The sequence below is a fragment of the Chiloscyllium plagiosum genome, unplaced genomic scaffold (assembly GCF_037043375.1).
Source record: "Chiloscyllium plagiosum isolate Xiang-an unplaced genomic scaffold, Cpla_swu_hap1 HiC_scaffold_5, whole genome shotgun sequence".
NCBI classification, from domain to species: Eukaryota; Metazoa; Chordata; class Chondrichthyes; order Orectolobiformes; family Hemiscylliidae; genus Chiloscyllium; species Chiloscyllium plagiosum.
The window spans coordinates 89,012,054-89,039,637 of NW_028270143.1; the positions used below are offsets into that span (position 1 = coordinate 89,012,054).

The 27,584-nt window shown below is 45.0% G+C and overlaps 1 protein-coding gene across 1 annotated transcript in view; it reads left to right on the forward strand.

Annotated features, from left to right (window-relative positions):
- The window catches only part of gpr158a (G protein-coupled receptor 158a), a 765,069-nt gene that overhangs the window by 705,418 nt on the left and 32,067 nt on the right, over nt 1–27,584 (forward strand). The window contains exon 9 of the mRNA XM_043690479.2: nt 26,160–26,265. Coding sequence (XP_043546414.2) covers nt 26,160–26,265 — 106 coding nt within the window. The remainder of the gene's footprint in view (nt 1–26,159; nt 26,266–27,584) is intronic.

The following is a 27,584-nucleotide window of genomic DNA, read 5'->3' on the forward strand; positions in this document are numbered from 1 at the left end:
ATAGGAAGGATAGAAAAGGTGGCAAGAGAGGAGAGGGAGTTTTCGATTAGGAATAATATTACAGCTGTGTTTAGGGAGGATATTCCTGGGAGTACATCCAGGGAAATTATTAGTGTGGAACTGTGAAATGAGGAACAGGTGGTCACCTTTTTGGGATTGCACTGTAGATCCTCCAATAGTCAGTGGGAAATTGAGAAGCAAATATGGAAACAGATCTCGGATATCTGTAAGAATAATAGGGATGTAACAGTAGATGATTTTAACTTTCCACACAGACAGTGGGATTGCCATAGTTTTGAGGGCTTGGATGGAAATGAATTGAACAAGAAAAGTTTCTTATTCAGTGTGTGGATGTACCTAATGGAGGAGGAGCAAAATTTGACCCTTTCTTGGGAAATAAGGCAGGGCAAGTGACTGAGTTAACAGTGGGGGTGCACTTTGGGCAAGCGTCCATAATTCTATTAGTTTTAAAGTAGTGATGGAAAAGGATAGACAGGATCTAAAAGTTGAAGTTCTGAATTGGAGGAAGGCCGATTTTGATGGTACTGGGCAAGAACTTTCAAAAGTTGATTAGGTGAGGCTATTGACTGGTGAAGAGACTGTTGGAAAATGGGAAGTCTTTAAACATTAGATAACGAGTGTCCAGAGACAATATGTTCCTGTTATTACAAAAGACAAGGCTGGTAGGTGTAGGGAATACTGGATGAATGGAGACATTGAGACTCTAGTCAAGAAAAAAGAGGTGGCATTTATCAGGTGGAGACAGGGGGGATCAAGTGAATCCCTGCAAGAGTATAAGGACAGTAGGAGTATACTTCAGAGGGAAATCAGGAGAGCAAAAGGGAACATGAGATATATTTGGCAAATAAAGTTAAGGAGAATGCAAAGAGATTCTACAAATACGTTAAGGATTAAAAAGTAACAAGGGAGATAATAGGCCACTTTAAGATTAGCAAGGCTGTCTGTTTGTGGAACCACAGGAGATGAATGAGATATTAAATGTGTATTTTGCATCAGTATTTACTGTAGAAAAGGATATGGAAGCTAGGGAACTTGGGGAAGAAAGTAGTGATATCTTGAAAAGTGACCATATTACTGAAGAAGAGGTGCTGGAGGTTTTATAATGCATAAAGGTAGATAAATCCCTGGGATCTGATCAGGTGTATCCCAGAACTCTGTGGGAAGCTAAGGAAGTGATTGCTGGGCCCCTTGTTGAGATATTTGTATCATTGATAGCCACGGGTGTGGTAGCAGAAGATTGAGGTTGCCTAACTTGGTGTCATTATTTTTAAAAGGTGGTACGGTAAAGCCAGGAAACTATAGACCTGTGAACCTGACATCAGTGCTGGGTAAATTGTTGGAGAGGATTCTGAGGGACAGGATTCACATGCTTTTGGAAAGACATGGACAGATTATAGAGAGAGAACATGACTTTGTCTGTGGGAAATCATGCCTTACGAACTTGATTGAGAGTTTTGAGGAAGTGACCAAGAAGATAGGTGAGGGCAGAGCAGTAGACGTTATCTATATGGATTTCAGCAAGGTATTTGACAAAGTTTCGCACAGTAGACTGGTTAGTAAGGTTAGATCCAGGGGAGCTAGCCAACTGGATACAAAATTGGTCTGAAAGTTGCTTTTCAGACTGGAGGCCTATGACCAGCAGTGTGTCACAAGGATCGGTGCTGGGTCCACTGCTTTTCATCATTTACAAAATGATTTGGATGTGAATATAGGAGGTATAATTAATAAGATGACACCAAAATTGGAGGTATAATGGACAGTGAAGAAGGTTATCTCAGAGTACAATGGGATCTTGATCAAATGGGCCAATGGGCTGAGGAGATGAAGATGGGGTTTAATTTAGATAAATGTGATGTGTTGCATTTTGGTAAGGCAAATCAAGGCAGGACTTATAAAGTTAACAATAGGTCCCGGGGAGTACTACTGAACAAAAGGACGTAAGAGTGCAGGTTCATAGTTCCTTGAAAGTGGAGTCAAGGATAGATAGGGTAATGAAGAAAGCATTTGGCATGCTTGCCTTCATTGGTCTGTACATTGAATACAGGAGTCGAAATGTCATGTTACAGCTACCTTTAGATAACTGCATTCAATTTTGATCTCCCTGTTATCAGAAAGATGTTGTTAAACTTGAAAGGGTTCAGAAAAGACTTGTAAGAATGTTGCTGGGATTGGAGGATTTAAGCCATAGGGAGAGACTGAATAGACCGGGTCTTGTTTTCCCTGGAGCATCAGGGGCTGAGGAGTGACTTTATGGAAGTTTATTAAATCATGAAAGGCAAATAGCCAAAGACTTTTTTTCCAAGGTAGATGAGTCCAAAACGAGAGGGCTCAGATTTAAGGTGAGAGGGGAAAGATTTAAAAGGGACCCGACAGGCAACATTTTCACTCAGAGGATGAGCTGCCAGAGGAAGTGATGGAGGCTGATACACCTACAACATTTAAAAGGTATCTGGATAGCTTTATGAATAGGATGGGTTGAAAGGGATATGGGCCAAATGCTGGCAAATGGTACAAGACCAGTTTAGGATATCTGGGCTACATGGACTAAAGGGTCTCTTTCTGTTCTGTATAACTGTCTGACTCTATGACCTTATTAATAGACACACTAGCTCATTTGCCACGTCTTTTAAAACATTAGACTGAAGTTCCTCAGGACCTAGAGATTTATCATTCTGCAGCTCTATCAGCTCTATCAGTACTGATCCTATAGTGATTATAATTTCACCAAGCTCCCCTCTTTCTTCAACCTGCAGATTTACTGCTCTTACTGAGATGCCCTTTATATCCTGTATAGTCATGGCAGAAGCAATACATCTGCCATTTCCTTATTATCTCCTATTAATGTCATTTTTATCCTCTTGAGAACTAGCCCTCACACTTTTCCATTTCGGACAGACATAGAGATGTACAGCACGGACACAGACCCCTTGGTCCAACTCTTCCATGCCAACAAAATATCATAAATAAATCTCGTCCTATTTGCCAGTATTTGGCTCATATCCCTCTAAACCCTTCCGATTCATATACCCATCCACATGCATTTTAAATGCTGTAATTATCCCAGCCTCCACCACTTCCTCTGGCAGCTCATTCCATACACACACCACCATTTGTGTGAAAAGGTTGTCCCTTAGGTTCCTTTTAAATCTTTCCCCTTCACCCTAAGCCTATGCCCTCTAGTTCTGGACTACCCCACCCCAGGGAGAAGTCTTTGTCTATTTATCCTATCCATGCCCCTCATCATTTTATAAACCTCTATAAGGTCATCCCTCAGCCTTCGACAGTCCAGGGAAAGCAGCCCCAGCCTTTTCAGCTTCTTCCTATAGCTCAAATCCTCCAACCCCAGCAACATCCTTATTAATCTTTTCTGAACCGTTTTCAAGTTTCACAACATCCTTCCGATTGCAGGAAGACCAGAAGTACACGCAGTATTCCAAAAATGGCCGAACTAATGTCCTGTACAGCTGCAACATAACATCCCAACTCCTGTACTTAATGCTCTGACTAATAAAGGAAAGCATACCAAATGCTTTCTTCACAATCCTCTCTACCTGAGACTCTGCTTTTAATGAAATATGAAACTGCACTCCAACGTCTCTCTGTTCAGTAACACTGCCCAGGCCCTTCCCATTAAGTGTATAGGTCCTGCTCTGATTTACCTTTCCAAAATGCAGCATCTCACATTTATCTAAATTAAACTCCATCTGCCACTCCTTGGCCTGATGGCCCATGTGATCAAGATTCTATTGTACTCTGAGGTAACCCTCTTCACTGTCCACTACACCTCCAATTTTGGTGTCATCTGCAAACTTACTAACCATACCTCCTTGCTCACATCCAAATCATTTATATAAATTACAAAAATCAGTGGATCCAGTGACAATCTTTGTGGCACTCCACTGGTCACAGGCCTCCAGTCTGAAAAACAACCCTCCACCACCACCCTCTGTCTTCTACCTTTGAGCCAGTTCTATATCCAAATGGCTAGTTCTCCCTGTATGCCACATGATCTAACCTTGCTCATCAGTCTCCCATGAGGAAACTTGTCGAACACCTTACTGAAATCCATATAGACTACATCCACTGCTCTGCCCTCATCAATCTTCTTCATTACTTCTTCAAAAAACTCAAGTAAGTTAATGATACACAATTTCCCATGTACAAAGCCATGTTGACTATCCCTAATCAGTCCTTGCTTTTCCAAATACATGTAAATCCTGTCCCTCAGGATTTCCTGCAGTAACTTGCCCACCACCGATGTCAGGCTCACCGGTCTATAGTTCCCTGGCTTTTCCTTACCACCTTTCTTAGACAGCGGCACCACATTAGCCAACCTCCAGTCTACCAAGGAAACTCTTGCTATCTGTTTTTACAATTTTCACTGACTTACCCTTATACTTTAATTTATTTGTCTTGTTTAAACTTTTAGTCATTGTTTACTAATCTTTATATTCTGAGCTATCATCTGTCTTGCGATTCACCTTTGTACAATTATATGGTCTGTCCCTCAGTTTGATGCTTTTTAATTTAGCACTTTAATTTTCATACTCTTTCAGCAGAAATTCTTTCCTAGTTCTGCTTATGTCATTGATACGAAGGTGTATCACGATCACTGGACCCCATTCACTGCAAATTCTTCTCCAGCCCAAAGTAGATGTTCTGAATACTGGCACAGGACAGACAACAGCCTATTTGGACTCATGCATTTTGCTTTAAAGAACAGTGTCACCCACCTGTTCCCTATATCACTACATTCCTTTTCCCTACCATTTTGTGAATGGCTTCCTGTACCATGGTGCCATGGTCAATTAATTCAACCCCACCCTGCCTATATCACTCTGACTCAAACAAGTTTAAAAATTCTTAAACCTTTTGGATAATTGCAAATTCTGAGGCTCATGCACTCTTGCCCTCTGGATCCCCTTACCTGCTTTGTTGACAGTCCCTAACCACTGACTAAACCAGATTCTGGAGTAGAGTGGTGCTGGAAAAGCACAGCAGTTCAGGCAGCATCCAAGGAGCAGGAAAATCCCCTGCCACGACAGGAATTGCAAAACCTGTGCTCACACCTCCTCCCTCACCTCCATCCAAGGCCCTAAAGGAGCCTTCCACATCCATCAAAGTTTTACCTGCACATCCACCAATATCATTTATTGTATCTGTTGCTCCCGATGCGGTCTCCTCTACATTGGGGAGACTGGCCGCCTCCTAGCAGAGCGCTTTAGGGAACATCTCTGGGACACCCGGACCAATCAACCACACCGCCCTGTGGCCCAACATTTCAACTCCCCCTCCCACTCTGCCGAGGACATGGAGGTCCTGGGCCTCCTTCACCGCCGCTCCCTCACCACCAGACACCTGGAGGAAGAACGCCTCATCTTCCGCCTCGGAACACTTCAACCCTAGGGCATCAATGTGGACTTTAACAGTTTCCTCATTTCCCCTTCCCCCACCTCACCCCAGTTCCAAACTTCCAGCTCAGCATCGTCCCCATGACCTGTCCTACCGGCCAATCTCCCTTCCCACCTATCCGCTTCAACCTCCCCTCTGACCTATCACCTTCATCCCACCCCCATCCACCCATTGTACTCTTTGCTACCTTCCCCCACCCTCCTCCCTGACCTATCACCTCCATCCCCACCCCCACTCACCTATTGTATTCTATGCTATTTTCTCCCCAACCCCACCCTCCTCTCATTTATCTCTCCACCCTTTAGGCACTCTGCCTGTATTCCTGATGAAGGGCTTTTGCCCAAAATGTCGATTTTCCTGCTCCTTGGATGCTGCCTGAACTGCTGTGCTTTTCCAGCACCACTCTACTCCAGAATCTGGTTTCCAACATCTGCAGTCATTGTTTTTACCACTAACCAAACCAGAAGACCCTATTCTATGGGGTGTGACAGCCTCCTGCAGCTGTAGACACTTATACCTAACTTATTTTTCCTGCATCAAATGGGGTTCCTGGAGTGCAGTTACAGTGTCCCTGTCTCTGGTCCATGAGGACTGGGTTCATGTCTCACCTGCTCCAGAGGTGTGTAGTAACATCTGTGAACAGGTTGATTAAAATTTTTTACCTGGATCACACCAACATCCTGTAGCTATTCAAAACCTGCATTTGCAGCACATCACCTGCCCTGCCATCTCTAATAGGTGTTCATTAATTAAAGATCGCTGATGAATTAATCTATAATTAATACAGCCCACACTTCTCAATATGCTTTTGCATTGCCAGTAAAATACAAATAAAACAAAACAGTGTTATACTGATGAAGCTTCACTGTTTATAACTGTACAGTTGATTTGCCTGCTTCTTCTGCTACTCAAAATTGGACATCAAATGCTGGAGACTGGAAGTAGAACAGATGTTTAAAAAAAACCTCTTCCCTACACCTTCACCAAACTCCGCTCTCAGCATACTTTACATTTTGCAATAAACCTTACTTAAAGAACCTCTTCTTGGTATGCACTGAATTGCCACTTTGAACCAAATTTCCAGATATACCCACTTGGCCTCTATCTCACACAGGCAATGTCTCTCTCACAATGACCATGTACCTTGGCTGACTGCACTTTTTCTTATCACCCTTTTCTTACACAGAGCTGTGATGGGTCAGCCTCGAATTTAACTGAAACTGTCAGTCATTGTCCACATTGGAACCAACGACATAGGAAGGGAAAAGGTTGAAATTCTGAAGGGAGATTACAGAGAGTTAGGCAGAAATTTAAAAAGGAGGTCCTCGAGAGTAGTAATATCTGGAATATTCCCAGTGCTACGAGCTAGTGAGGGCAGGAATAGGAGAATAGAGTAGATGAATGGAAGGCTGAGGAGCTGGTGTATAGGGGAAATATTCACATTTTTGGATAATTGGAATCTCTTTTTGGAGAGAAGTGACCTTTACAAGAAGGACGGATTGCACCTAAATTGGAAGGGGACTAATATACTGGCAGAGAGAGATTTGCTAGAGCTGCTCGGGAGGATTTAAACTAGTAAGGTGGGGGTGTGGGGGTGGGGGGTGGGACTCAGGGAGATAGTGAGGAAAGAGATCAATCTGAGACTGGTGCAGTTGAGAACAGAAGCGAGTCAAACAGTTAGGACAGGCAGGGACAAGGTAGGACTAATAAATTAAACTGCATTTATTTCAATGCAAGGGGCCGAACAGGGAAGACAGATGAATTCAGGGCATGGTTAGGAACATGGGATTGGGATATCATAGCAATTACAGAAACATGGCTCAGGGATGGGCAGGACTGGCAGCTTAATGATCCAGGATACAAATGCTACAGGAAGGATAGAAAGGGAGGCAAGAGAGGAAGTGGAGTGGTGTTTTTGATAAGGGATAGCATTACAGCTGTGCTGAGGGAGGATATTCCCGGAAATACATCCAGGGAAGTTATTTGGGTGGAACTGAGGAATAAAAAGGGGATGATCACCTTATTGGGATTGTATTATAGACCCCAAATAGTCAGAGGGAAATTGAGAAACAAACTTGTAAGGAGATCTCAGCAATCTGTAAGAATAATAGGGTGGTTATGGAAGGGGATTTTAACTTTCCAAACATAGTGTTAAGGGTTTAGATGGAAAGGAATTTGTTAAGTGTGTACAAGACAATTTTCTGATTCAGTACGTGGATGTACCTACTAGAGAAGATGCAAAACTTGACTTACTGTTGGGAAGTAAGGCAGGGCAGGTGACTGTGGTGTCAGTGGGGGAGGCCTGTGACCAGTGGAGTGCCACAAGGATCAGTGCTGGGTCCTCTACTTTTTGTCATTTACATAAATGATTTGGATGCGAGCATAAGAGGTACAGTTAGTAAGTTTGCAGATAACTCCAAAATTGGAGGTGTAGTGGACAGCGAAGAGGGTTACCTCCAACTACAATAGGATCTGGACCAGATGGGCCAATGGGCTGGGAAGTGGCAGATGGAGTTTAATTCAGATAAATGCGAGGTGCTGCATTTTGGGAAACCCAATCTTAGCAGGACTTATACACTTAATGGTAAAGTCCTAGGGAGAGTTGCTGAACAAAGAGACCTTGGAGTGCAGGTTCACAGCTCCTTGAAAGTGGAGTCGCAGATAGATAGGATACTGAAGAAGGCGTTTGGTATGCTTTCCTTTATTGGTCAGAGTATTGAGTACAGGAGTTGGGAGGTCATGTTGCGGCTGTACAGGACATTGGTTAGGCCACTGTTGGAATATTGCATGCAATTCTGGTCTCCTTCCTATCGGAAAGATGTTGTGAAACTTGAAAGGGTTCGGAAAAGATTTACAAGGATGTTGCCAAGGTTGGAGGATTTGAGCTATGGGGAGAGGCTTAACAGGCTGGGGCTGTTTTCCCTGAAGCGTCGGAGGCTGAGGGGTGACCTTATAGAGGTTTACAAAATTATGAGCGGCATGGATAGGGTAAATAGACAAAGTCTTTTCTCTCGGGTGGGGGAGTCCAGAACTAGACAGCATAGGTTTAGGGTGAGAGGGGAAAGATATAAAAGAGACCTACAGGGCAACATTTTCACACAGAGGGTGGTATGTGTATGGAATGAGCTGCCAGAGGAAGTGGTGGAGGCTGGTACAATTGCAACATTTAAGAGACATTTGAATGGGTATATGAATAGGAAGGGTTTGGAGGATTATGGGCCAGGTGCTGGCAGGTGGGACTAGATTGGGTTGGGATATCTGGTCGGCATGGACGGGTTGGACCGAGTGTCTGTTTCTGTGCTGTACATCTCTGTGACTCTATGACTCTATGTTTACTGGTTATATTTACACTATATGGGAGCATGATGTCTAAGTGGTTAACACTGCTGTCTCACTGCTCCAGGGACTGGGTTTGATTCCATCTTCAGGCTACTGTGCAGAGTTTACATATTGTCCCCGTGTCTGCTTAGGTTTCGTCCAGGTAGTCCAGTTTCCTCCACAGTCCAGAGATGTACAGGCTGGGTGGATTAGCCATGGGAAACACAGGGTTACAGAGATAGGGCAAGTGGATGGGATGCTCTCCAGAGGGTCAGTGTGGACTCAATGGGCCAAATGCCCAGCTTTCACACTGTAGGGATTCTATGATATGAATATTGCAATAAAGCACTCGTTCTGTCAACTTAGAACCAAAGTGCATCTTCGTCCTTCATTTATTCTTCATCAATTGTTTCTGCCAGGCACACATTCCAGCAGCATACCTATCCAAGGATTTCTGCAAAATAAACTTGCATTCATTACTTGGCAATCTTTCAGCTGACTTAAATATCAGGCAAACTTTGTGTTGTTTAATAAATCTGAAATGACATTTAGTCAGTTTGAAAGGCAACTAGAGCAATAAATGAAGAATAGTTAATTGAGCAATGCTATTAAATTTAAGTTAACTTCATAATTTCCAGTTAAATGAACTGAATAAAAGATATCAGGAAAAAAACTCATGAGGCCCATTAACCATGGAGTCTATTAGGAACAAGAGCATAATGGCATGTTAATCAGAAAGATCCATGGCCCATCCTGTCGATCCCATTAAAATCCATATTTCAGAATTAATTCATCATAAGTATCAGAAGGAATTCACATAACATTCTTGGTAACTTTTTAAAAAATATATTTAACCAAGCTGTGGCTGGTTTTAGTGAGGCCTGTGCTGAACAGGATGAGCAATAATTTTTTACATAAAATAAAGGACTACAGATGGTGGACATCTGAAACAAAAGTAGAAATTGCTGGAGAAACTCAGCTGGTCTGGCAGCATCTCTGGAGCGAGAAATAGAATTAACATTTTTCATCCAGTAATCCTTCAGCAGAATTTGATAAGTTGATTAGAGGAAGAATTTTAACTCACTGATGAAAAGTCAGGTGGACCTCCCAGCTTGGAGTTGCCTCAGGGGCATAGATAATATTTTTTTAAAATTACCCTGGCGTAGATAATATTTAATCTCAGGCTTTATATACATCCTACCCACTCAAAATGAATGCAACTAGCCTGAAAGGGAAAGCAGAATCAAGTAACTGTTAAATTGGTGCTCAGTTAAATTACTGGGGGTTATTCAGAAAGGTTCCAAGGGTAGGATTTGGGAGCCCAGACTTTTGTTGTGGGGCTTAGAAAAAAGTCATCTTCCTTCTAACCCTATAATGGTCAATTTAAAAACTTAACTTTGGTGGTCTTTACTTTTTTACTTGGTTTTTACTGAGTGGAATATCTGCCAAGTGCACCCTGCTCAATGTATCACTAAAATGTTCAGTCATCCACAATACATCATCACACTTTGAACAGTAACATTAGGCTCCTGGCTGACTTAGGTAAGGATTTGTCTTTGAGCAAAGGTACTGATACTCTTCTCCATCTTCCTCGTTGTAATACTCCAGCCATTCACCACAAAATTCCCCACTGAAGTGGAGCAACCAACAGCCTGTTCAACCTTCAATACTTCCAGGTCAGTACCAAAAACCACCCCAGCTTCTTTCATCGAGCTGCAGTACACATCCTACAGGTGCTCACTCTTAGAGGCTAAGCTACAAACCATCATAGACACATTCAATGAGCCGGATGAGAGAATGGGCCTCAGACTCAAAATCCAGAAAGGCAGGTTCTGTTTCAGCCCGCTTCTGCCACAACACTTGGGCAACCCCTCAGGCCACCCAACCATCAAAACCAGCAAGTAATCCTTGACCTTGACCCCGCACCCTCATCCCAAGTGAAAGCAAGTCGTCCTTGGATATGAGGGACTGCCAATGAAGAAGAAGGTGCACAAACCATCTGGTGGGAATAGATCAGCAAACAACCATGTAATTTGAAAATCCTAGTCTCCTATATGTGTAACTTCCTTTAATCCTATAACCCTCTCAGGTGTCTATACTTCCAATTCGGGCTTCTTGAGCATCTGGAATTTAAAAAACGTTCTTTCACATGATATGGCTGCCTCTCGCCTGTCCAGAATTTATTGCCTATCATTAAGTACCCTTGAAGAGGTGGTGGTGAGCCACTTTCCTGAAGGCTTGTGTGGTCTAGGTACATCTGTAGTGTTCTTACAAAGTGATTTCCGTGAGAGTGAAGGGTCAGTGATATGGTCCCATATCAGGATGTTGTGCCAAATGTAAGAAAACTAGCAGCTGATGATGATGATGTTTTAATTATTCCCCAATACTTGCTGTATTGTCTGCTGCCAATGTCCTAAACATCTCCACCTTTCTACCAGCTTTTCCTCTTTTAACATCCCCTTAAAGTCTGCCTATTTGACCAAGCTTTTTATCACCAGCTCTAATATATCAACTTCCTTATGTAGGGAAAGTTTGTTTAGTAATACTCCTGTGAAACACACTGAGCCATTTCATTGAGTTAAAGGCATTGTGCAGATACAACTTATTGTTCTTGCTGCTTTGAGAGAGGTAAGAGTTTTTGCTCCAAACAAAGACCACCTTCCTTTGCAGCATCTCATGAAGTTCATCAAAGATCCCAAAGACAGCACGTTTCAAATACCAAAACTACTTCTATCTAGAAGGATAAAAGCTGTAGAATAATGTGAACACTAACCATCTGCATGTCCTCCTCCAGATCACTCACTGTCTCAACTTGGAGATATATCACCTTTCCTTCACTGTCGCTGGGTCAAAATCCTGGAATTCTCTCGCTAAGAACATTATAGGTCAATCTACAGCACGTAGACAGCAGCAGTTCAAAAAGGCAGCCCATCACTACCTCCTCAAGGGCAACTGGGACAATCAAGGGGACAGTCAATAAATATTGAGTGAATTAAAAAAAAATCTTCTTCAGAGCTACTGTTTCACCAGATACCTTGCTCCAACCTTGGAACTTTGGAAATTTTGAAGCTTGTGACAAATTGCAGGTGGCAGTAGCTTTGCTAAATTCAACAGTGTCAGGCATCAACATCATAGGAAATTACTTGTGTAGCAGGTCAGTGGGGACCTGAAGTTTTTGCATTGAAGCTTTAGGGCTTTTATAACCAATGCCACTTTGTAGTTCTACATGCAGAGAAGTACGTTGTCCAATCATTTACAAAGTGTTTACTCACTGTGGTACTTCATCGATGAATTTTGATAGATTTACAATCATATGTTTCAATCATAGCAAGCGTAGATCTTCATTGCTTTACACAAATTAGAGGTAGCCCTAGATCTTGGTTACAATCACTGATGATTGAGCCATCAACCAAGGAGAAAATAAAGTCACAGCTTAATACAGAAATTTATTAGATCCTTGAAAGCTACTTCACAAACCCATTTGGGAGCTCTCTTCCACTGTCATTTGAGAGAAAGAACAATTCGGTGAGGTTATTACACCCATGCCTATCATGAAAGCTACTACAGACCTTAATGGTACTTCTAGTTACAGCCTTCTGCTGCTTCCAGATTCATTTCATTTTGCTTGAGCAGGCTTGCTGTACATCTGAGTGTTGCACGATAAGATGCGTGGAACTGTACCTTAGCAGTAAGTCAGAAAAGGATGGAGCCAAAAGACTAGGACAAAAATAAAGTAGGGACAAGTCTGTAAATTGGCTGGATGGTTAACAATAGGTGGAAGATGGTAGTTATAGAAACTTTGCTGCAACTTTTTTTAGTTTTTTTTAAAAACACAGACATAACGTTAGTTGTCTCAACGCAGCATATCCTGCTGCCAACACTCTAAGGTCTTAACTATCATGTGTCATGAGTAAAGAACAGCATTTTCTACTTCGGCCTTCCAACCTAATTCTACTCAATTTAACCACAACTTTTCTTTTCCCCTTTGTTATTTTAGTTGAGAGGTGAAGTACATTTTAAATGTACAGAAATACAATCAAACTCATATTTATTCAGAAGTTAGTTCAGTTGTTCAGATAGGACCTCCAACTTTTGTATACCCCTCGAACCTAACCTAAGAATAGCACCAACACTGATTTATGCTGACCTGCCTGGGAATCAGGCCAATTAAATTAAACCCTGCCTAAAATGACAAATTAGAAATTTTAAGTATATTAGAGTCATAGAGTCATAGAGATATACAGCATGGAAACAGGCCCTTCGGTCCAATGCATCCATGCCGACCAGATATCCCAACCCAACCTAGTCCCACCTGCCAGCACCCGGCCCATATCCCTCCAAACCCTTCCTTTTCATATACCCATCCAAATGCCTTTTAAATATTGCAATTGTACCAGCCTCCACCACATCCTCTGGCAGCTCATTCCATACACGTACCCACCCTCTGTGTGAAAACGTTACCCCTTAGGTCTCTTTTATATCTTTCCCCTCTCACCCTAAACCTATGCCCTCTAGTTCTGGACTCCCCGACCCCAGGGAAAAGACTTTGTCTATATCCTATCCATGCCCCTCATGATTTTGTAAACCTCCATAAGGTCACCCCTCAGCCTCTGATACTCCAGGGAAAACAGCCCCAGCCTGTTCAGCCTCTCCCAATAGCTAAAATCCTCCAACCCTGGCAACATCCTTGTAATTCTTTTCTGAACCCTTTCAAGTTTCACAACATCTTTCCGATAGGAAAGAGACCATAATTGTGAGTACAGTTTGCTGGATGTTGGACAATATAGTCTCAAAATTTCATTCTACATTACAATTCATGTCACAATTTGATTATGATTTAGGGAATGTCTATAAATCTAAATCAGACTTTAATAACTCATTAGGTTCAGTTATAACTATTCTATTATAATCAGTTACCGGCAATAATGAAACATATTGCTTTATGTAGTATATTAACTATTTGATGCTTTAATCACAACCTGCACTTGTAAGTCTGTGTTACCTGTTCAATGTATGCATGGCATGTTAGCTCATTAATTGCAGACAATCAAAGTAATATCATTTCTACATTCCATATCCCTTCTATTCAGCTGTGCTAACACCATCTGCCACACTCCTTGAGCAGAGCTGCATTGGGACAGATGCCAAATGGTGTCTTTAGTAATGGTTGAGTTGGATTGAGAATGACAAGACACATTCAGCATGTATAAAGAAAGGAAAAGAAATAGAATGATTTGTAAAGGCATTTAAATGGAAAGCAGGAGAAGTGACAGAAGTGTCATTAGCATGAGACAAGAAATCAAAGAAATAAGACATAGCCTTCACACAGATAGAGTGTGAACAGCTAAAAGGATTGAGTAATAAGTGATAGAAAGGCCGACACAAAACATAGAACAGCATAATAATATCAGGTGGTCTCCTTGCCAGCAAAATAGGTGCAGTGATTACAGTGGGGATATGAGCATGTGAAAGGGAGTGTGCCTGGGATGGCAACGATTATTCTTGTGGAGCTGAAAAAGCCACCAAAGCTGCTTTTGCTCCCCAAAAATATAATCCAGTTACATCTGATAGCCCACTTCATTCAACAACAACAACCACCTGTATTTATATAGTGCTTCTAAAATGGCCATACATCCTAAGATGCTTCACAGGAGCGTAATCACGCACAATTTGGATAGCTGTTCCCTAAAATGGCAGCCAGAGTTGTATGTACATCTGAAGAGCCCAATTGGCATTTTAAAATGAACAATGGCATGTAAGAAGAATAACTTTGTTTGGCCAGCATCAGACACTGTTGATGGTGGGATTAATTGGAATACCAGCATGGCGATGATGGTAAAGTGTTTTCAGACCATGTTTCAGCAATGGTTGCCTGGTATCACTCTATTCCAATGTAACAAATGTAATAAGGCATTTTATGCTAACTTGTGGATATCCTGCAGAATTTCTCTTGCTGCAGCAGGATAACTCCCTTAATACATGCTCTCCTTTTCCCTCACCCTCTACTTCTCCAGTGCTTTGTTCTCACTTTGTGTTTGTTTACCTGTATTCAATGATATTATTTGTCTTTTCACTTGCTCCTTCATAATGCTCCTGTTTTACTAATTTCTTCTGCATATTTCAGTAAAAGATCCCCCTTTTTTCCCTCTTAATTGAAATATTCAAACTATCAGTAATAGAAGTTTGATCAGAGTATGCCATCCATTCAGAGACATTGCATGATACAAGAAATGCATATTACTTTGATTGTCCACAACTAACAACATTTATTAACGATGTTTAAACTTAAATATAAATGTTACACTCAAGTATGTCGTTAGTATTTAATAAGTTCTGTTGATGGATGTTGAATCCCTAGCAGTTGGAGGGAACAAGGTTTTAGATATTGATTTGTTAAATATACTTAGGTGTGTATAGATTATTTGTAATCATTGGATATTGGGATGTCCATTGGGATGTTAGGATGCCATTGTTACCTTTTCCATAGACATTTCAATTTAAAATTCATAGAATCCCTACCATGTGGAAACAGGATACTCAGCCTGCACACCAACCCTCTGAAGAGCATCCCTGCAAGAACCACCTCATCTCTCGGGCCCTGCATATCCCATGTCTAATTCACCTAGCCTGCATGTGCCTGATCACCCTGGGGCAATTTAGCATGGCCAATCCTCCTAACCTGCACATCTTTGGGCTGTGGGAGGAAACTGAAGCACTTGGAGGAAGCCCATGCAGACACAGGGAGAACATGCAAACTCCACACGGACAGTCACCCAAGGCTAAAATCGAGCCCAGGTCCCTGGTGCTGTGAGGTGGCAATGTTAACCACTGAGCCACCCCACTCTCTAAAGTTCCCTTCAAATTTTGAACTAAGTCCTGGTACATCAATTTAAATATGGTGATGTTATTTAAATTTGGTTTAATGTAGTCAAAGTTTGTTTCTCTAAAAAGAATACTTGGATATGTATCTAAAGAAAAGCCTGCCAGCATCAAGAAAGGAAGCTTTATAGCAAGCAATAAGCAGCCTCCACCAAAACATTATAATTTCACTGTATTCTTCAGAACTAGTGTACATCCTGGTGTACATCAGACCCCAATCCCCCTGATTTTACCTTCCCACAGACCTTCCTGATGAAGACTTTCCGGATGAAGGGCTTTTGTCCGAAACATGGATTTTCCTGCCCCTCGGATGCTGCCTGACCTGCTGTGCTTTTCCAGCACCATTCTAATCTTTACTGTCCCACAGCCTATCCTGAACATCAGCCCTGAAATAAACACAGAAACATAGAAGATAGGAGCAGAAGTAGGCCATTTGACTCCTCAAGCTTGTTCTGCCATTCAGTATGATCTCGGCTAGTCATTCCAGCTCAATACCCTAATTCCGCCCTCCCCCCTTTAGGGTCCTTTAGCCACAAGAGCTGTGTCTATCTCCTTATTGAGAAAACTTAATGTTTTGGCCTCAACCATTTTCTGTGATAGTGAATTCCACAGGCTCACTACTCTCTGGGTGAAGAAATTTCACCTCATTCTCAGTCCTAAAAGACTTAACCCTAATTTTTAAATCATGAGCCTGGTTCTGGACTCACCGACCATCAGGAACATCCTTCCTTCACCCAACCTATCTAATCCTGTTAGAATTTTAGGTTTCTATGAGGTCCCCCTCAATCTTCTAACCTCGCATGAATAGATTCCTAACTAACTCAAACTCTCCTCATATATCAGCCCTGCCATCCCAAGAATCAATGTGCTAAACCTTCGCTGCACTCCCCTAAAGCAAGAACATTCTTCCTCAAATCAGGAGACTGAAACTAGTCTGGCTGCACCAATGCCCCGTATAATTGCAGCAAGACATTCTTGTTGCTGCATTCAAATCCTTTCACTATGAAGGCCAACACACAGTTTGCCTTCTTTACCACCTGCTACGCCTGCATGCTTACTATCAGCAATTGGTGTATGAGGACACGCTGGGCTCATTGACCATTCCCCTCTCTCAATTTACAGCTCATCTTTACATCCAGCTCTGGGGCACTTGCAAATTTTGAGATATTACACCTGGTACCCTCATCTAAGTCATTAACATATAAAGCAGGCATGCTAGTCCCAATCCCTGTGGTACCGCACTAGTCACTGCCTGTCATTCAGAAAAAGACAAATTTATTCCTAGTCATTGTTTCCTGTCTTCTAATTTCTTATCCATCTCAATACACTATCCCCCAATCCCATACACCTTAATTTTACACATTAACTCTTATGTTGAAAGCCTTCTGAAATCCTAAATAAACCACATCCCCAGCTCCCCGATTGTTCGACTCATGACATCTTCAATTAGTTCCAGTAGATTTGTCACACATGAACAAAGTTGTGTTCTTTTGCTGACAAGTTTGAAATGATTCTGCTTTCTTTGCATCCTCCTTCAGACTCCGATAATACAATAATAGTGGCAGGATAAGGCCCTTAAGTGACTTTTGATTGGTCATTTAAGGACCTCAATAGGCCCAAGTAGAAGCAGGCATCCTAATGCCTCACTCACAGTCAGTTAGCTTGGGGGCAGGTCTCTGGGTGGCAGGAAGGCCACTCACTAGATTCTACTTACCTGCCTTCAAACCTGTGGGCAAGGAAACATGAAATCTAAGCCCAGGAGCCAGAATTGGTTGCCATATCTGTTACTGACAATTGCAGAGGAAAAGCTGTTGGAGATAAATCTCGTGAACATGGAGGGAGGGGAGTCTGATCTACTCGGTGAAAGAATCAAGTATCACACAGCCACAAGGCATATAACACTCACTCATATTGACTTAAAGTCAGAGTTAAAGAGATGTACAGCACGAAAACAGAACCTTTGGTCCAACTTGTCCATGCTGACCAGATATCCTAAATTAATCTCCTCCCATTTGTCAATACTTGGCCCATATCCCTCTAAACCCTTCTGATTCATATACCCATCCAGATGCCTTTTAAGTGCTGTAATTGTACCAGCCTCCACAATTTCCTCTGGCAGTTCATTCCATACACGTACCACCCACTGCGTGAAAAAGTTGCCCCTTGGATCCCTTTTATATCTTTCCCCTCTCACCCTAAACCTATGCCCTCTAGTTCTGGACTCCCCCAACCCAGGGAAGAGACCTTGTCTATTTACCCTATCCATGCCCCTCTTGAGTTTATAAACCTCTATAAGGTCACCCCTCAGCCTCCAACACTCTGGTAAAACAGCCCCAGATTATTCAGCCTCTCCCGAAAGCTCAAACCCTCCACCCTGGCAACATCCTTGTAAATCCCTTCTGAACCCTTTCAAGTTTCACAACATCCTTCCTATAGGAAGGAGACCAGAATTGCACACAATATTCCAAAGAGACATAACCAATGACCTGTTGAGCTGCAACATTACCTCCCAACTCCTATACTCAATGTTCTGACCAATAATTGATGTGAACAACCATTTCAAAATCTTGACTCGCATCTACGACAGGCATCATACAGGACATGGTGTAACAGAAGAACAATAGCTCCTTTGAGGAGGTTCACTCATGCTAGTGTTCCACAATGACGCAACATCTATCAGCTCAACAGGGACTCGGGTTTTTACATTGGGCCACCAGTGAACAAGAATGAAGGCAATACGGACAGCAATGGAAAATGGAAAAGTCTAAACGTTGCTCAGATTGAAAGGATATTGGGCCTCCATAGCCATTATTGCAAGTTATATTTTTGGAGCAGGAAGCACAAATGTGTAAAGTCCTGTGAGCTTCACCAGAATGCCTTGATATTCCAGGTTTGATGTCTATGTCCATAAAAAGAGTGATAATCTGAGGAGCATCAGACGTGGCAACTGTCTGAGTGCATGTTGGCATTCAACGATGGCTTGCCCACTCTGAATGCCATCTTCAACATGATTAGTGAAGATCTTACCTTGGCTCGGCCTTCGGTGCATTTGCACAGCAGGGAGGCGTGGGTGGGAGGGAAGTTAGAGAACGGGACATGGAAGAGGGGCATCTTCTAAAGTGCTTCCACTTCTCTTCCAGTTTCCTCTCCTCAGTCAATCTCACATGCTGTGTCCTATCCTAAGCACCAAGTCTGCACCTGTGTACGTAAAGGCAGAGCAGCCATTGGCAGGAGTTAGACAGGCTTTAAACCCAAGGACATCCCCTTGGAGCAATTGAGCAGGTTTTGTGTAGTTTGCCTCTTCCTGTACTGAAGCCACAGGGATTGCACCATGAAGAAGTAAAAACACAAGTAAAAAAATCGGACTGCAAAGGGATATGCACATGATCAATTGGTGTTTCATTATTCTATTTGATTCAATTTTTTGTTTGATCCATTTTTCCCACATTTACCATTTGTGCCTGTGCCTGTCAAGTTTCTTTTTGTGTAAAAGATTGCTTGAACAGGAATTAAAGACAAGGAATGGTTGTCAATGATATGGAGAGGGCTGAACTGTTGAATTTAGGACTGCTTTGTTCGGGGTTGGTACCATGTCTGTTCAGAATCTGGCTGTGAGATGAGTGCAGTGTATCAGTCTCACTGAATTGTTAGCATCTGGCTGTCCCCAGTGATCATGAGCATCTGTCTATGCATTTGCTGATGTCCTCATGCCATTCCATCCTCCTCCTGCTGTTATAGCTCCTGTTTCTCTGTAAACAATGACTTCTTGGGAATTTCAGCAGGAAATAAGGTTTCACCACAACCAACAACTGAGTAAACTTAAAGATTCAAGGACCTTTTGGACAACTAAATCGAGATTCAAATCTATAGGAAACTCCTCAGCAATATTATTGAAAGTACAATGTTAGCATTAGATATTTTCCCCTCGACAGTTATTCTGGCATTAGGCCAGATCATATTTAATGGTGGAGCAGGTCCCAAGGGCTGAATGGCCTACTCCTGATCCTACTTTCTATGCTTCAATGTTTCTACCTAGTTTCAGTCAAATACTCGTTCAAACATACTCCCTTATATACTTTAGATCTCTTTTGTTGTGAGGTAGCATTTACAGATCTTCTGGAGGATGTTCATTTCCTTCTGTAGCATAATTGCTTTATGTGTGAATCTCTGACCATTACTTGAAGTGCTCTGTGATGCCAGGTTCCTTTTATATATCATTCAGATAATCTTGCTGTGAAACAGAGCATAGATTTTCTGTGGAAACCCCTTTGCTTCCTCCTCTTGATGCCTGAACAATTCCTCCATGATGACCTGAAAATTAGTTAAGGACAAATGTGAAACAGAATTTGTCCAGATGAATCATGAAGCAGTAGTGACCAGGCCACACATTGTTGTGAATGAGTGATTTGCAGCATTGTTCGTCTTCAGGTGAATCTCTCTACTTCTAATTGCATTAAGGTTTCTGGGGCTCATACAGCAGTGATTGTAACACTCAAACTACTGTCAAACCTTCACATGTGAGACAAGACTGTAATCTGTTCATTCCTTCCTTTAATTCCTGCCATTCTGTTTCATGAGTTTGTCCTGCCTCATTTTCACAGTGAACTTCAGAAGTTCCTGCATTGCTCCAATGTTTAGTTTTTAATGCATGTATTCCTTAAACATTGCTAAAAAAAAGACATTCATATGAAACCTTTTATCTTGCACTCATCAGGGCTGAAATGTAAGAAAACCAGCTTTACAAAGGAAGTCAGAATTCACACAATACTAGGTTACAGTCTAACAGGTTTAATTGAAATCACAAGCTTTCAGAATGCTGTGCCTTTGTCAAGTGAAGTGGAGGGAAGCACACAGGCACAGAATTTATATGCTGAGAGACAATGGCAAGATAATTCCAGGTAATTAAGAGTGTCAAAAGATAGTACAAATAGTGTGAGTGGAGTATCAACAGACTGAATACAGAGGAACCTCAATTATCTGAATACCAATTATCCGAAAATCGAATATCCGAAAGAGGTAGAGCCATAGAGTCATAGAGATGTACAGCATGGAAACAGACCCTTCGGTCCAACCTGTCCACGCCGACCAGATGTCCCAACCCAATCTAGTCCCACCTGCCAGCACCTGGCCCAAATCCCTCCAAACCCTTCCTATTCATATACCCATCCAGATGCCTCTTAAATGTTGCAATTGTACCAGCCTCCACCACATCCTTTGGCAGGTCATTCCATACACGTACCACCCTCTGCGTGAAAAGGTTGCCCCTTAGGTCTCTTTTATATCTTTCCCTTCTCACCCTAAACCTATGCCCTCTAGTTCTGGGCTCCCCGATCCCAGGGAAAAGACTTTGTCTATTTATCCTATCCATGCCCTCAGAATTTTTTAAACCTCTATAAGGTCACCTCCGATGCTCCAGGGAAAACAGCCCCAGCCTGTTCAGCCTCTCCCTATAGCTCAAATCCTCCAACCTTGGCAACATCCTTGTAAATCATTTCTGAACCTTTTCAAGTTTCACAACATCTTTCCGAAAGGAAGGAGACCAGAATTGCACGCAATATTCCAACAGTGGCCTAACCAATGTCCTGTACAGCTGCAACATGACCTCCCTCAAAGATCAGCAAGGCGGCCTTTGTGTGAAGCCACAGAAAATGGGGGAGATACTAAATAAATATTTTGCATCAGTATTTACTGTGGAAAAGGATATGGAAGATATAGACTGTAGGGAAATAGATGGTGACATCTTGGAAAATGTCCAGATTACAGAGGAGGAAGTGCTGGATGTCTTGAAACGGTTAAAGGTGGATAAATTCCCAGGTCTGTGGGAAGCTAGAGAAGTGATTGCTGGGCCTCTTTCTGAGATATTTGTGTGTATCTGTGTGTGTGTGTGTGTGTGAGCTATTTGGAGACTTACCCCTCAAAAGCAGCAGCAGCAGTCTTGTTGTTGGTGTCCAGACCAGCTGCCCCGGAGAGGGGACGGGTATGTACGGGGGGTCAGGCGGGGTGGTTTTGGATGGGGTTGGGGCGGGGATAGGTGTTGGGGGTGGGGGGGGGCGGTGTTGGGGTCGGGGGCGAGGTTGTGAGGGTGGGGTTGGGGGTGGGGGGGCGGGGTTGGGGATGGGGCTCGGTGTTGGGGGTGGGGAGCAGTGTTGTGGGTGCGGGGGCAGTGTTGAGGTCTGGGGCAGTGTTGGGGGTGGGGGACGGTGTTGGGGTCAGGAGGTGGTGTTGCGGGTGGGGGCGGTGTTGGGGTAGGGGGGGAAGTATTGGGGGCGGGGGGCAGTGTTGGGGTCGGGGGAGTGGTGTTGGGGTCGGGGGAGTGGTGTTGGGGTCAGGGGGAGGTGTTGGGGTCGGGGGGCGGTGTTGGAGGTGGTGGGCAGTGTTGGGGGTCGGGGCAGTATTGGGGTCGAGGGTCGGTGTTGGGGTTGGTGTCGGTGTTGGGGGTCAGCCATGGTGTTGGGGTTGGGGTCGGGGGCGGGGTTGATGTCGGGAGCGGGGTTGATGTCGGGGGCGGGGTTGATGGCAGGGGTGGTGTTGGAATTGGGGGCGTGGTTGGGGGTGGGGGGTGGTGTTGTAGTCGGGGGAATGGTGTTGGTGTTGGGATCGGGGGAGTGGTGGTGTTGGGGTCGGGGGAGTGGTATTGTAGTCGGGGGAGTGGTGTTGGGGTTGGGGTGTGGTGTTTGGGGTCGGTGGGGTGGAGTTGGGGTCAGGGGGAGGTGTTAGGATGGGGGGAAGGTGTTGGGGGTGTTGGGGTCAGGGGGCTGTGTTGGGGTCTGGGGGCTGTGTTGCGGCCGGGGGGCTGTGTTGCGGCCGGGGTGGGTGGTGTTGGGGTTGGGGGAGGTGTTGGGGTCAGGGGAGTGGTGTTGAGGTTGGGGAGGGGTGTTGGGGTCGGGGTCAGTGTCGGAGTCAAGGGGAGATGTTGGGGTCGGGGGGCGGTGTTGGGCTCGGGGGGCGGTATTGGGGTCGGGGAGCGGTGTTGGAGTCGGGGGACGGTATTTGGGTCGGGGAGCGGTGTTGGGGTCGGGGGGAAGTGTTGGGGTCGGGGGGAGGTGGTGGGGTCAGGGGAGTGGTGTTGGGGTCGGAGGAGTGGTGTTGGGGACGGGGAGCGGTGTTGGGCTCGGGGGGCGGTATTGGGGTCGGGGAGCGGTGTTGGGGTCGGGGGGAAGTGTTGGGGTCGGGGGGAGGTGGTGGGGTCAGGGGAGTGGTGTTGGTGTCAGGGGAAGGTGTTGGGGTTGGGGGAGTGGTGTTGGGGTCGGGGGGAGGTGTTGGGGTCGGGGGAGTGGTGTTGGGGTCGGGGGGAGGTGTTGGGGTCGGGGGCGGTGTTGGGGTCGGGGGGAGGTGTTGGGGTCAGGGGGAGGGTTTGGGGTTGGGGAGCGGTGTTGGGGTCAGGGGCAGTGTTGGGGTCTGGGGGGGGTATTGGGGTTGGGGAGCGGTATTGGGGTTGGGAGCCGGTGTTGGGCCTGTGGGGAGGTGTTGGGGCCAGAGGGCGGTGTTGGTGTCGGGGGGTGGTATTGGGGTCGGGGGCGCGGTGTTGGTGTTGGGGGGTAGTGTTGGGGGTCGGGGGGAGGTGTTGGGGTAGGGGGGAGGTGTTTGGGTCGGGGGTCAGTGTTGGGGTCGGGGGAGTGGTGTTGGTGTCGGGGTGAGGTGTTGGTGTCGGGGGGCGATGTTGGGGTCGGGAGGAGGTGTTGGGGTCGGGGGCAGTTTTGGGGTCAGGGGAATGGTGTTGGGGTCAGAGGGCGGCGTTGGGATCGGGGGGAGGTGTTGGGGTCGGGGAGCAGAGTGGGGGTCGGGGGCAGTGTTGGGGTCGGGGGGAGGTGTTGGGGTCGGGGGCGGTATTGGGGTTGGGGAGCGGTGTTGGGTCTGGGGGGAGGTATTGGGGTCGGGGGGAGGTGTTGGGGTCGGGTGAGTGGTGTTGGGGTCGGGGAGCGGTGTTGGGGTCGGGGGAGGTGTTGGAGTCGGGAGAGTGGTGTTGAGGTCGGGGGCGGTGTTGGGGTCAGGGGGAGGTGTTGGGGTTGAGGGCCGGTGTTGGGGTTAGGGGGAGGTGTTGGGGTTGGAGGGCGGTGTTGGTGTCGGGGGTGGTGTTGGGGTCGGGGGGAGGTGTTGGGATAGGAGGGAGGTGTTGGGGTCGGGAGTGGTGTTGGGGTCGGGGGAGATGTTGAGGTTGGGGTGAGGTGTTGGAGTGGGGGGCAGGTGTTGGGGGTCGGGGGCAATGTTGGGGTCGGCGGCGGTGTTGGGGTCAGGGAGTCGTGTTTGGGTCGAGGACGATGTGGGGGTCGGGGGTGGGATCAGGGGGCGGTGTTGTGGACTGGGGGCCGGTGTTAGGGTTGGGGGGCAGTGTTGGGTCCGGGGGCAGGGTTGGGGTCAGGGAGGGGGGGTCGGTGTTTGGGTCGGGGAGTGATGTTGCACAGGGTTGGGGTGGTGTTGTGGACTGGGGGCCGGTGTTGGGGTCGAGGGCAGGGTTGGGGTCCGTGGGGGTCGGTGTTGGGGTCAGGGGGCGGTGTTTCACGGGGTTGGGGGTTGTGTTGTGGACTGGAGGCCGGTGTTGGGGTGGGGGGCAGAGTTGGGGTCGGGAAGCGGTGTTGCACGGAGTTGGGATTGTGTTGTGGACTGGGGTCCGGTGTTGGGGTGGGGGCCGGAGTTGGGGTCGGGAGCAGGGTTGGGGCCGGGGGGGGGGGGGGCGGTGTTGCACAGGGTTGGGGGTTGTATTGTAGACTGGGGGCCGGTGTTGGGGTGGGGGGCCGGTGTTGGGGTCGGGGGCAGGGTTGCGGTCGGGGGAGCGGGTTTGCACAGGGTGGGGGGTTGTGTTGTGGACTGGGGGCCGGTGTTGAGGTGGGGGGCTGTGTTGGGGTCGGGGGCAGTGTTGGGGTCAGGGGCAGGGTTGGGGTCGGGGGGGGGGGCGGTGTTGCACAGAGTTGGGGGTTGTATTGTGGACTGGGGACGGGGGTTGGGGTCGGGGGCAGGGTTGAGGTCGGGGTGGTCAGTGTTGGGGTCGGGCGGCGGTGTTGCATGGGGTTGGGGGTTGTGTTGTGGACTGGGAGCTGGTGTTGGGGCGAGGGATGGTGTCGCACGGGGTTGGGGACAGGGGTGGTGTTGGGGGCGGGGGCCGGTGTTGGGGTCAGGGGATGACGTTACACAGGGTTAGGTGCAGGTGACGGTTTTGGGGGTGAGGGGTGGGGCTCGCACGCTGTGTGCTGCTGCAGTCTCCTGAACGGGGAACAGACTTTAAAAACTCCGAGCCCCAGAGCAAAGGCACTTTATCGATTAACCAAATAATCAATTATCCGAACGAAATAGTGCCCGCCCATCACATTCGGATAATTGAGGTTCCCCTGTATCAAGTCTTTGCAGGTGATCAAAAATTTAAAAATGTGTTGCTGGAAAAGCGCAGCAGGTCAGGCAGCATCAAAGGAGCAGGAGAATCGACGTTTCGGGCATAAGCCCTTCTTCAGGAATGATTCCTGAAGAAAGGCTTATGCCCGAAACGTCGATTCTTCTGCTCCTTTGATGCTGCCTGACCTGCTGCGCTTTTCCAGCAACACATTTTTAAGCTCTGATCTCCAGCATCTGCAGTCCTCACTTTCTCCCAGGTGATCAAAAGTGTCAGACAGTGTGAGTAAAGCGTCAACAGCTGAATAGCAAGTGATGGGATGACCTATGATCCGATTAATTAAGGCGGAGAGATAATTACAAAAAATCAAAAATGAAATGGTAGAGATTGATAGGTATCGCAAACTGCATCCCAATCCAGTCAAATTTTCAAATTAACATCTGCACTCCCATCCTGTCACTATTTCTCCACCACCACTCAATTCGTGAAAAGCAGTGCATTTCCAACTTTATTACTTTGTTAGTTATCTATAGTGGATCCTTTGCTCTTTGGAAATTCATTGCTGCTTTCCCCTCTTGTCATTCAGCTAACAGGCTGCAACATTTCAGAGAGAAGTGACTGGACAGTGGGATGGGATGAATGTTAAATGTACAGAGCACAAAGAGGTTTCTAGATTCCTAAAGTTTCTTGCTGGATATTCCAACTCATTGGCAATCTATTTGACAACATAGAGGGAGGGGCAGTACTGAATAAGGTGCTGGAGAAATGGATCCGGGTGTCATCCATATACATGTTGAAGCTGAGGCCTACTAAGATAGGACATATTTTAATGATTATCACGGAGGATACCATTTTAGTGGCAGTGCATAAATATATTTGCAGGAAAGTTTGGCATGTACTCATGAGAAGACAGTATGTTCATGGACAGTAGCAATTTAGGAAAAAAAGATGTTGTAAAACAAACTGTTCAACACAAAACTTCACTCTTTATTACTATCCCTATATAAATCTACCTGTTAAATAGCCTGCTTACAGTGTTTTTAATATTTGCCCATGAGTAATTGATAAAATGCAAGGCAATGTCTAATGGTTTAGCTATATGCCATATATCTTTACATTAAATCATACAATAGCAATTGAACCTATTTCAGGTTAAATAATGTTTCATCTGAAAGATTTATTTGTAATGTTGTGTTTCTCTTTGCAGGTTTACACTGGCCTCAAGTCTCCACAGTGATTGGATGCTCATGTTGTTCTTTGTTCACACCCACCTGACTGTGACTGTCACTCTGGGTTTGCTTCTGATCCCAAAGGTACTGCCAGTCTTCCTCAAACTCTGCTACTGAAAGCTTTTCAAACATAACATTTATGTGGTTCAGACCAATGCCATGGTTCAGTTATCATGTCATAGATATCAAATCAGAATCAGATTAGTTGATGGTTTTAGATTGTTGGACACAAAAAGAAATGGCAGCTCCAGTAGGCACACCAATACAAATGTGCATTTGCATCAAATATATGTTGCCCTAACGGTTGCAAAATAATTTTCACATTGTTCTTGCTTACATCAAAGAAAAAGAAGTACACAAATGACATGTTGAATATTCTAATGTCTGAGATTGTAAGCCACAGTTCCTGAAATTAACCTGGGAAATTACAATATGGGGTTATTCACAATCATTTGGTTCTGAAATAAGTTGTAATGGGATAAACTTAAAAGTGATTTTCAATAGACATTTCCAATCTATCCACTCAAGATGTGGATAGATTGGAAGTCATTGTAGCTCAACACTAAAGGTCAGGCCTAATAATCTTTCGCTTCATCTTCAGTTTTACCTTTGCTCTTTCGGTTGTTTTAAGACAATGTAAGACACAATTTAATGCCTCTGATGGGAATTTTTATGCTGTTTACTGAAAATAAAACATGAATTAAACTTAATTGATTTAATCTAGACTGATGAAAATACCTTTCAGGATAAAAGAAATATGACTGACAACTTGTTTCATTCCAGTTTCACTATTCAACAAATATAATAGGATACTTCTCTTCTTCTGTCATGTAAGACCAGCATTTGTTACCCTCCCTGTTGCCAGCATCACCTTTTACACAATTTTACAGATTACTAGACTCTTCATCCCATTGTAGCAGATAACTGAGTGCCTCACATGTGAGAACTCTGTATAGGTTTTAGGTTGCAATTGACAAAGAAGGGCCAGGAAGTGCAGGCAAGGGCCACCAATTATGTCAGATGGCATGTTGGACTGCATCAATGTACAATGCAAGCAATTTACCCCTACCAAGCAAATTTCAGGTAGAATGTATTTATAGAGTCTGTAACAGATATACCACTTCCTTGAGGAAAATATCCAGATACAGGCTTAACATTCAGACAGGAAAGTGGAATAGAACATAGAACATAGAACATTACAACAGAACATTAGAACAGGCCCTTCGGCCCTCGATGTTGAAAAACCTGTGAAACCAATCTGAAGCCCATCTAACCTACACTATTCCATTTTCATCCATATATTTATCCAATGACCATTTAAATGCCCTTAAAGTTGGCGAGTTTACTACTGTTACAGGCAGTGCGTTCTATGCAAATGGACACCGAGACCTCTCTGCTCATTC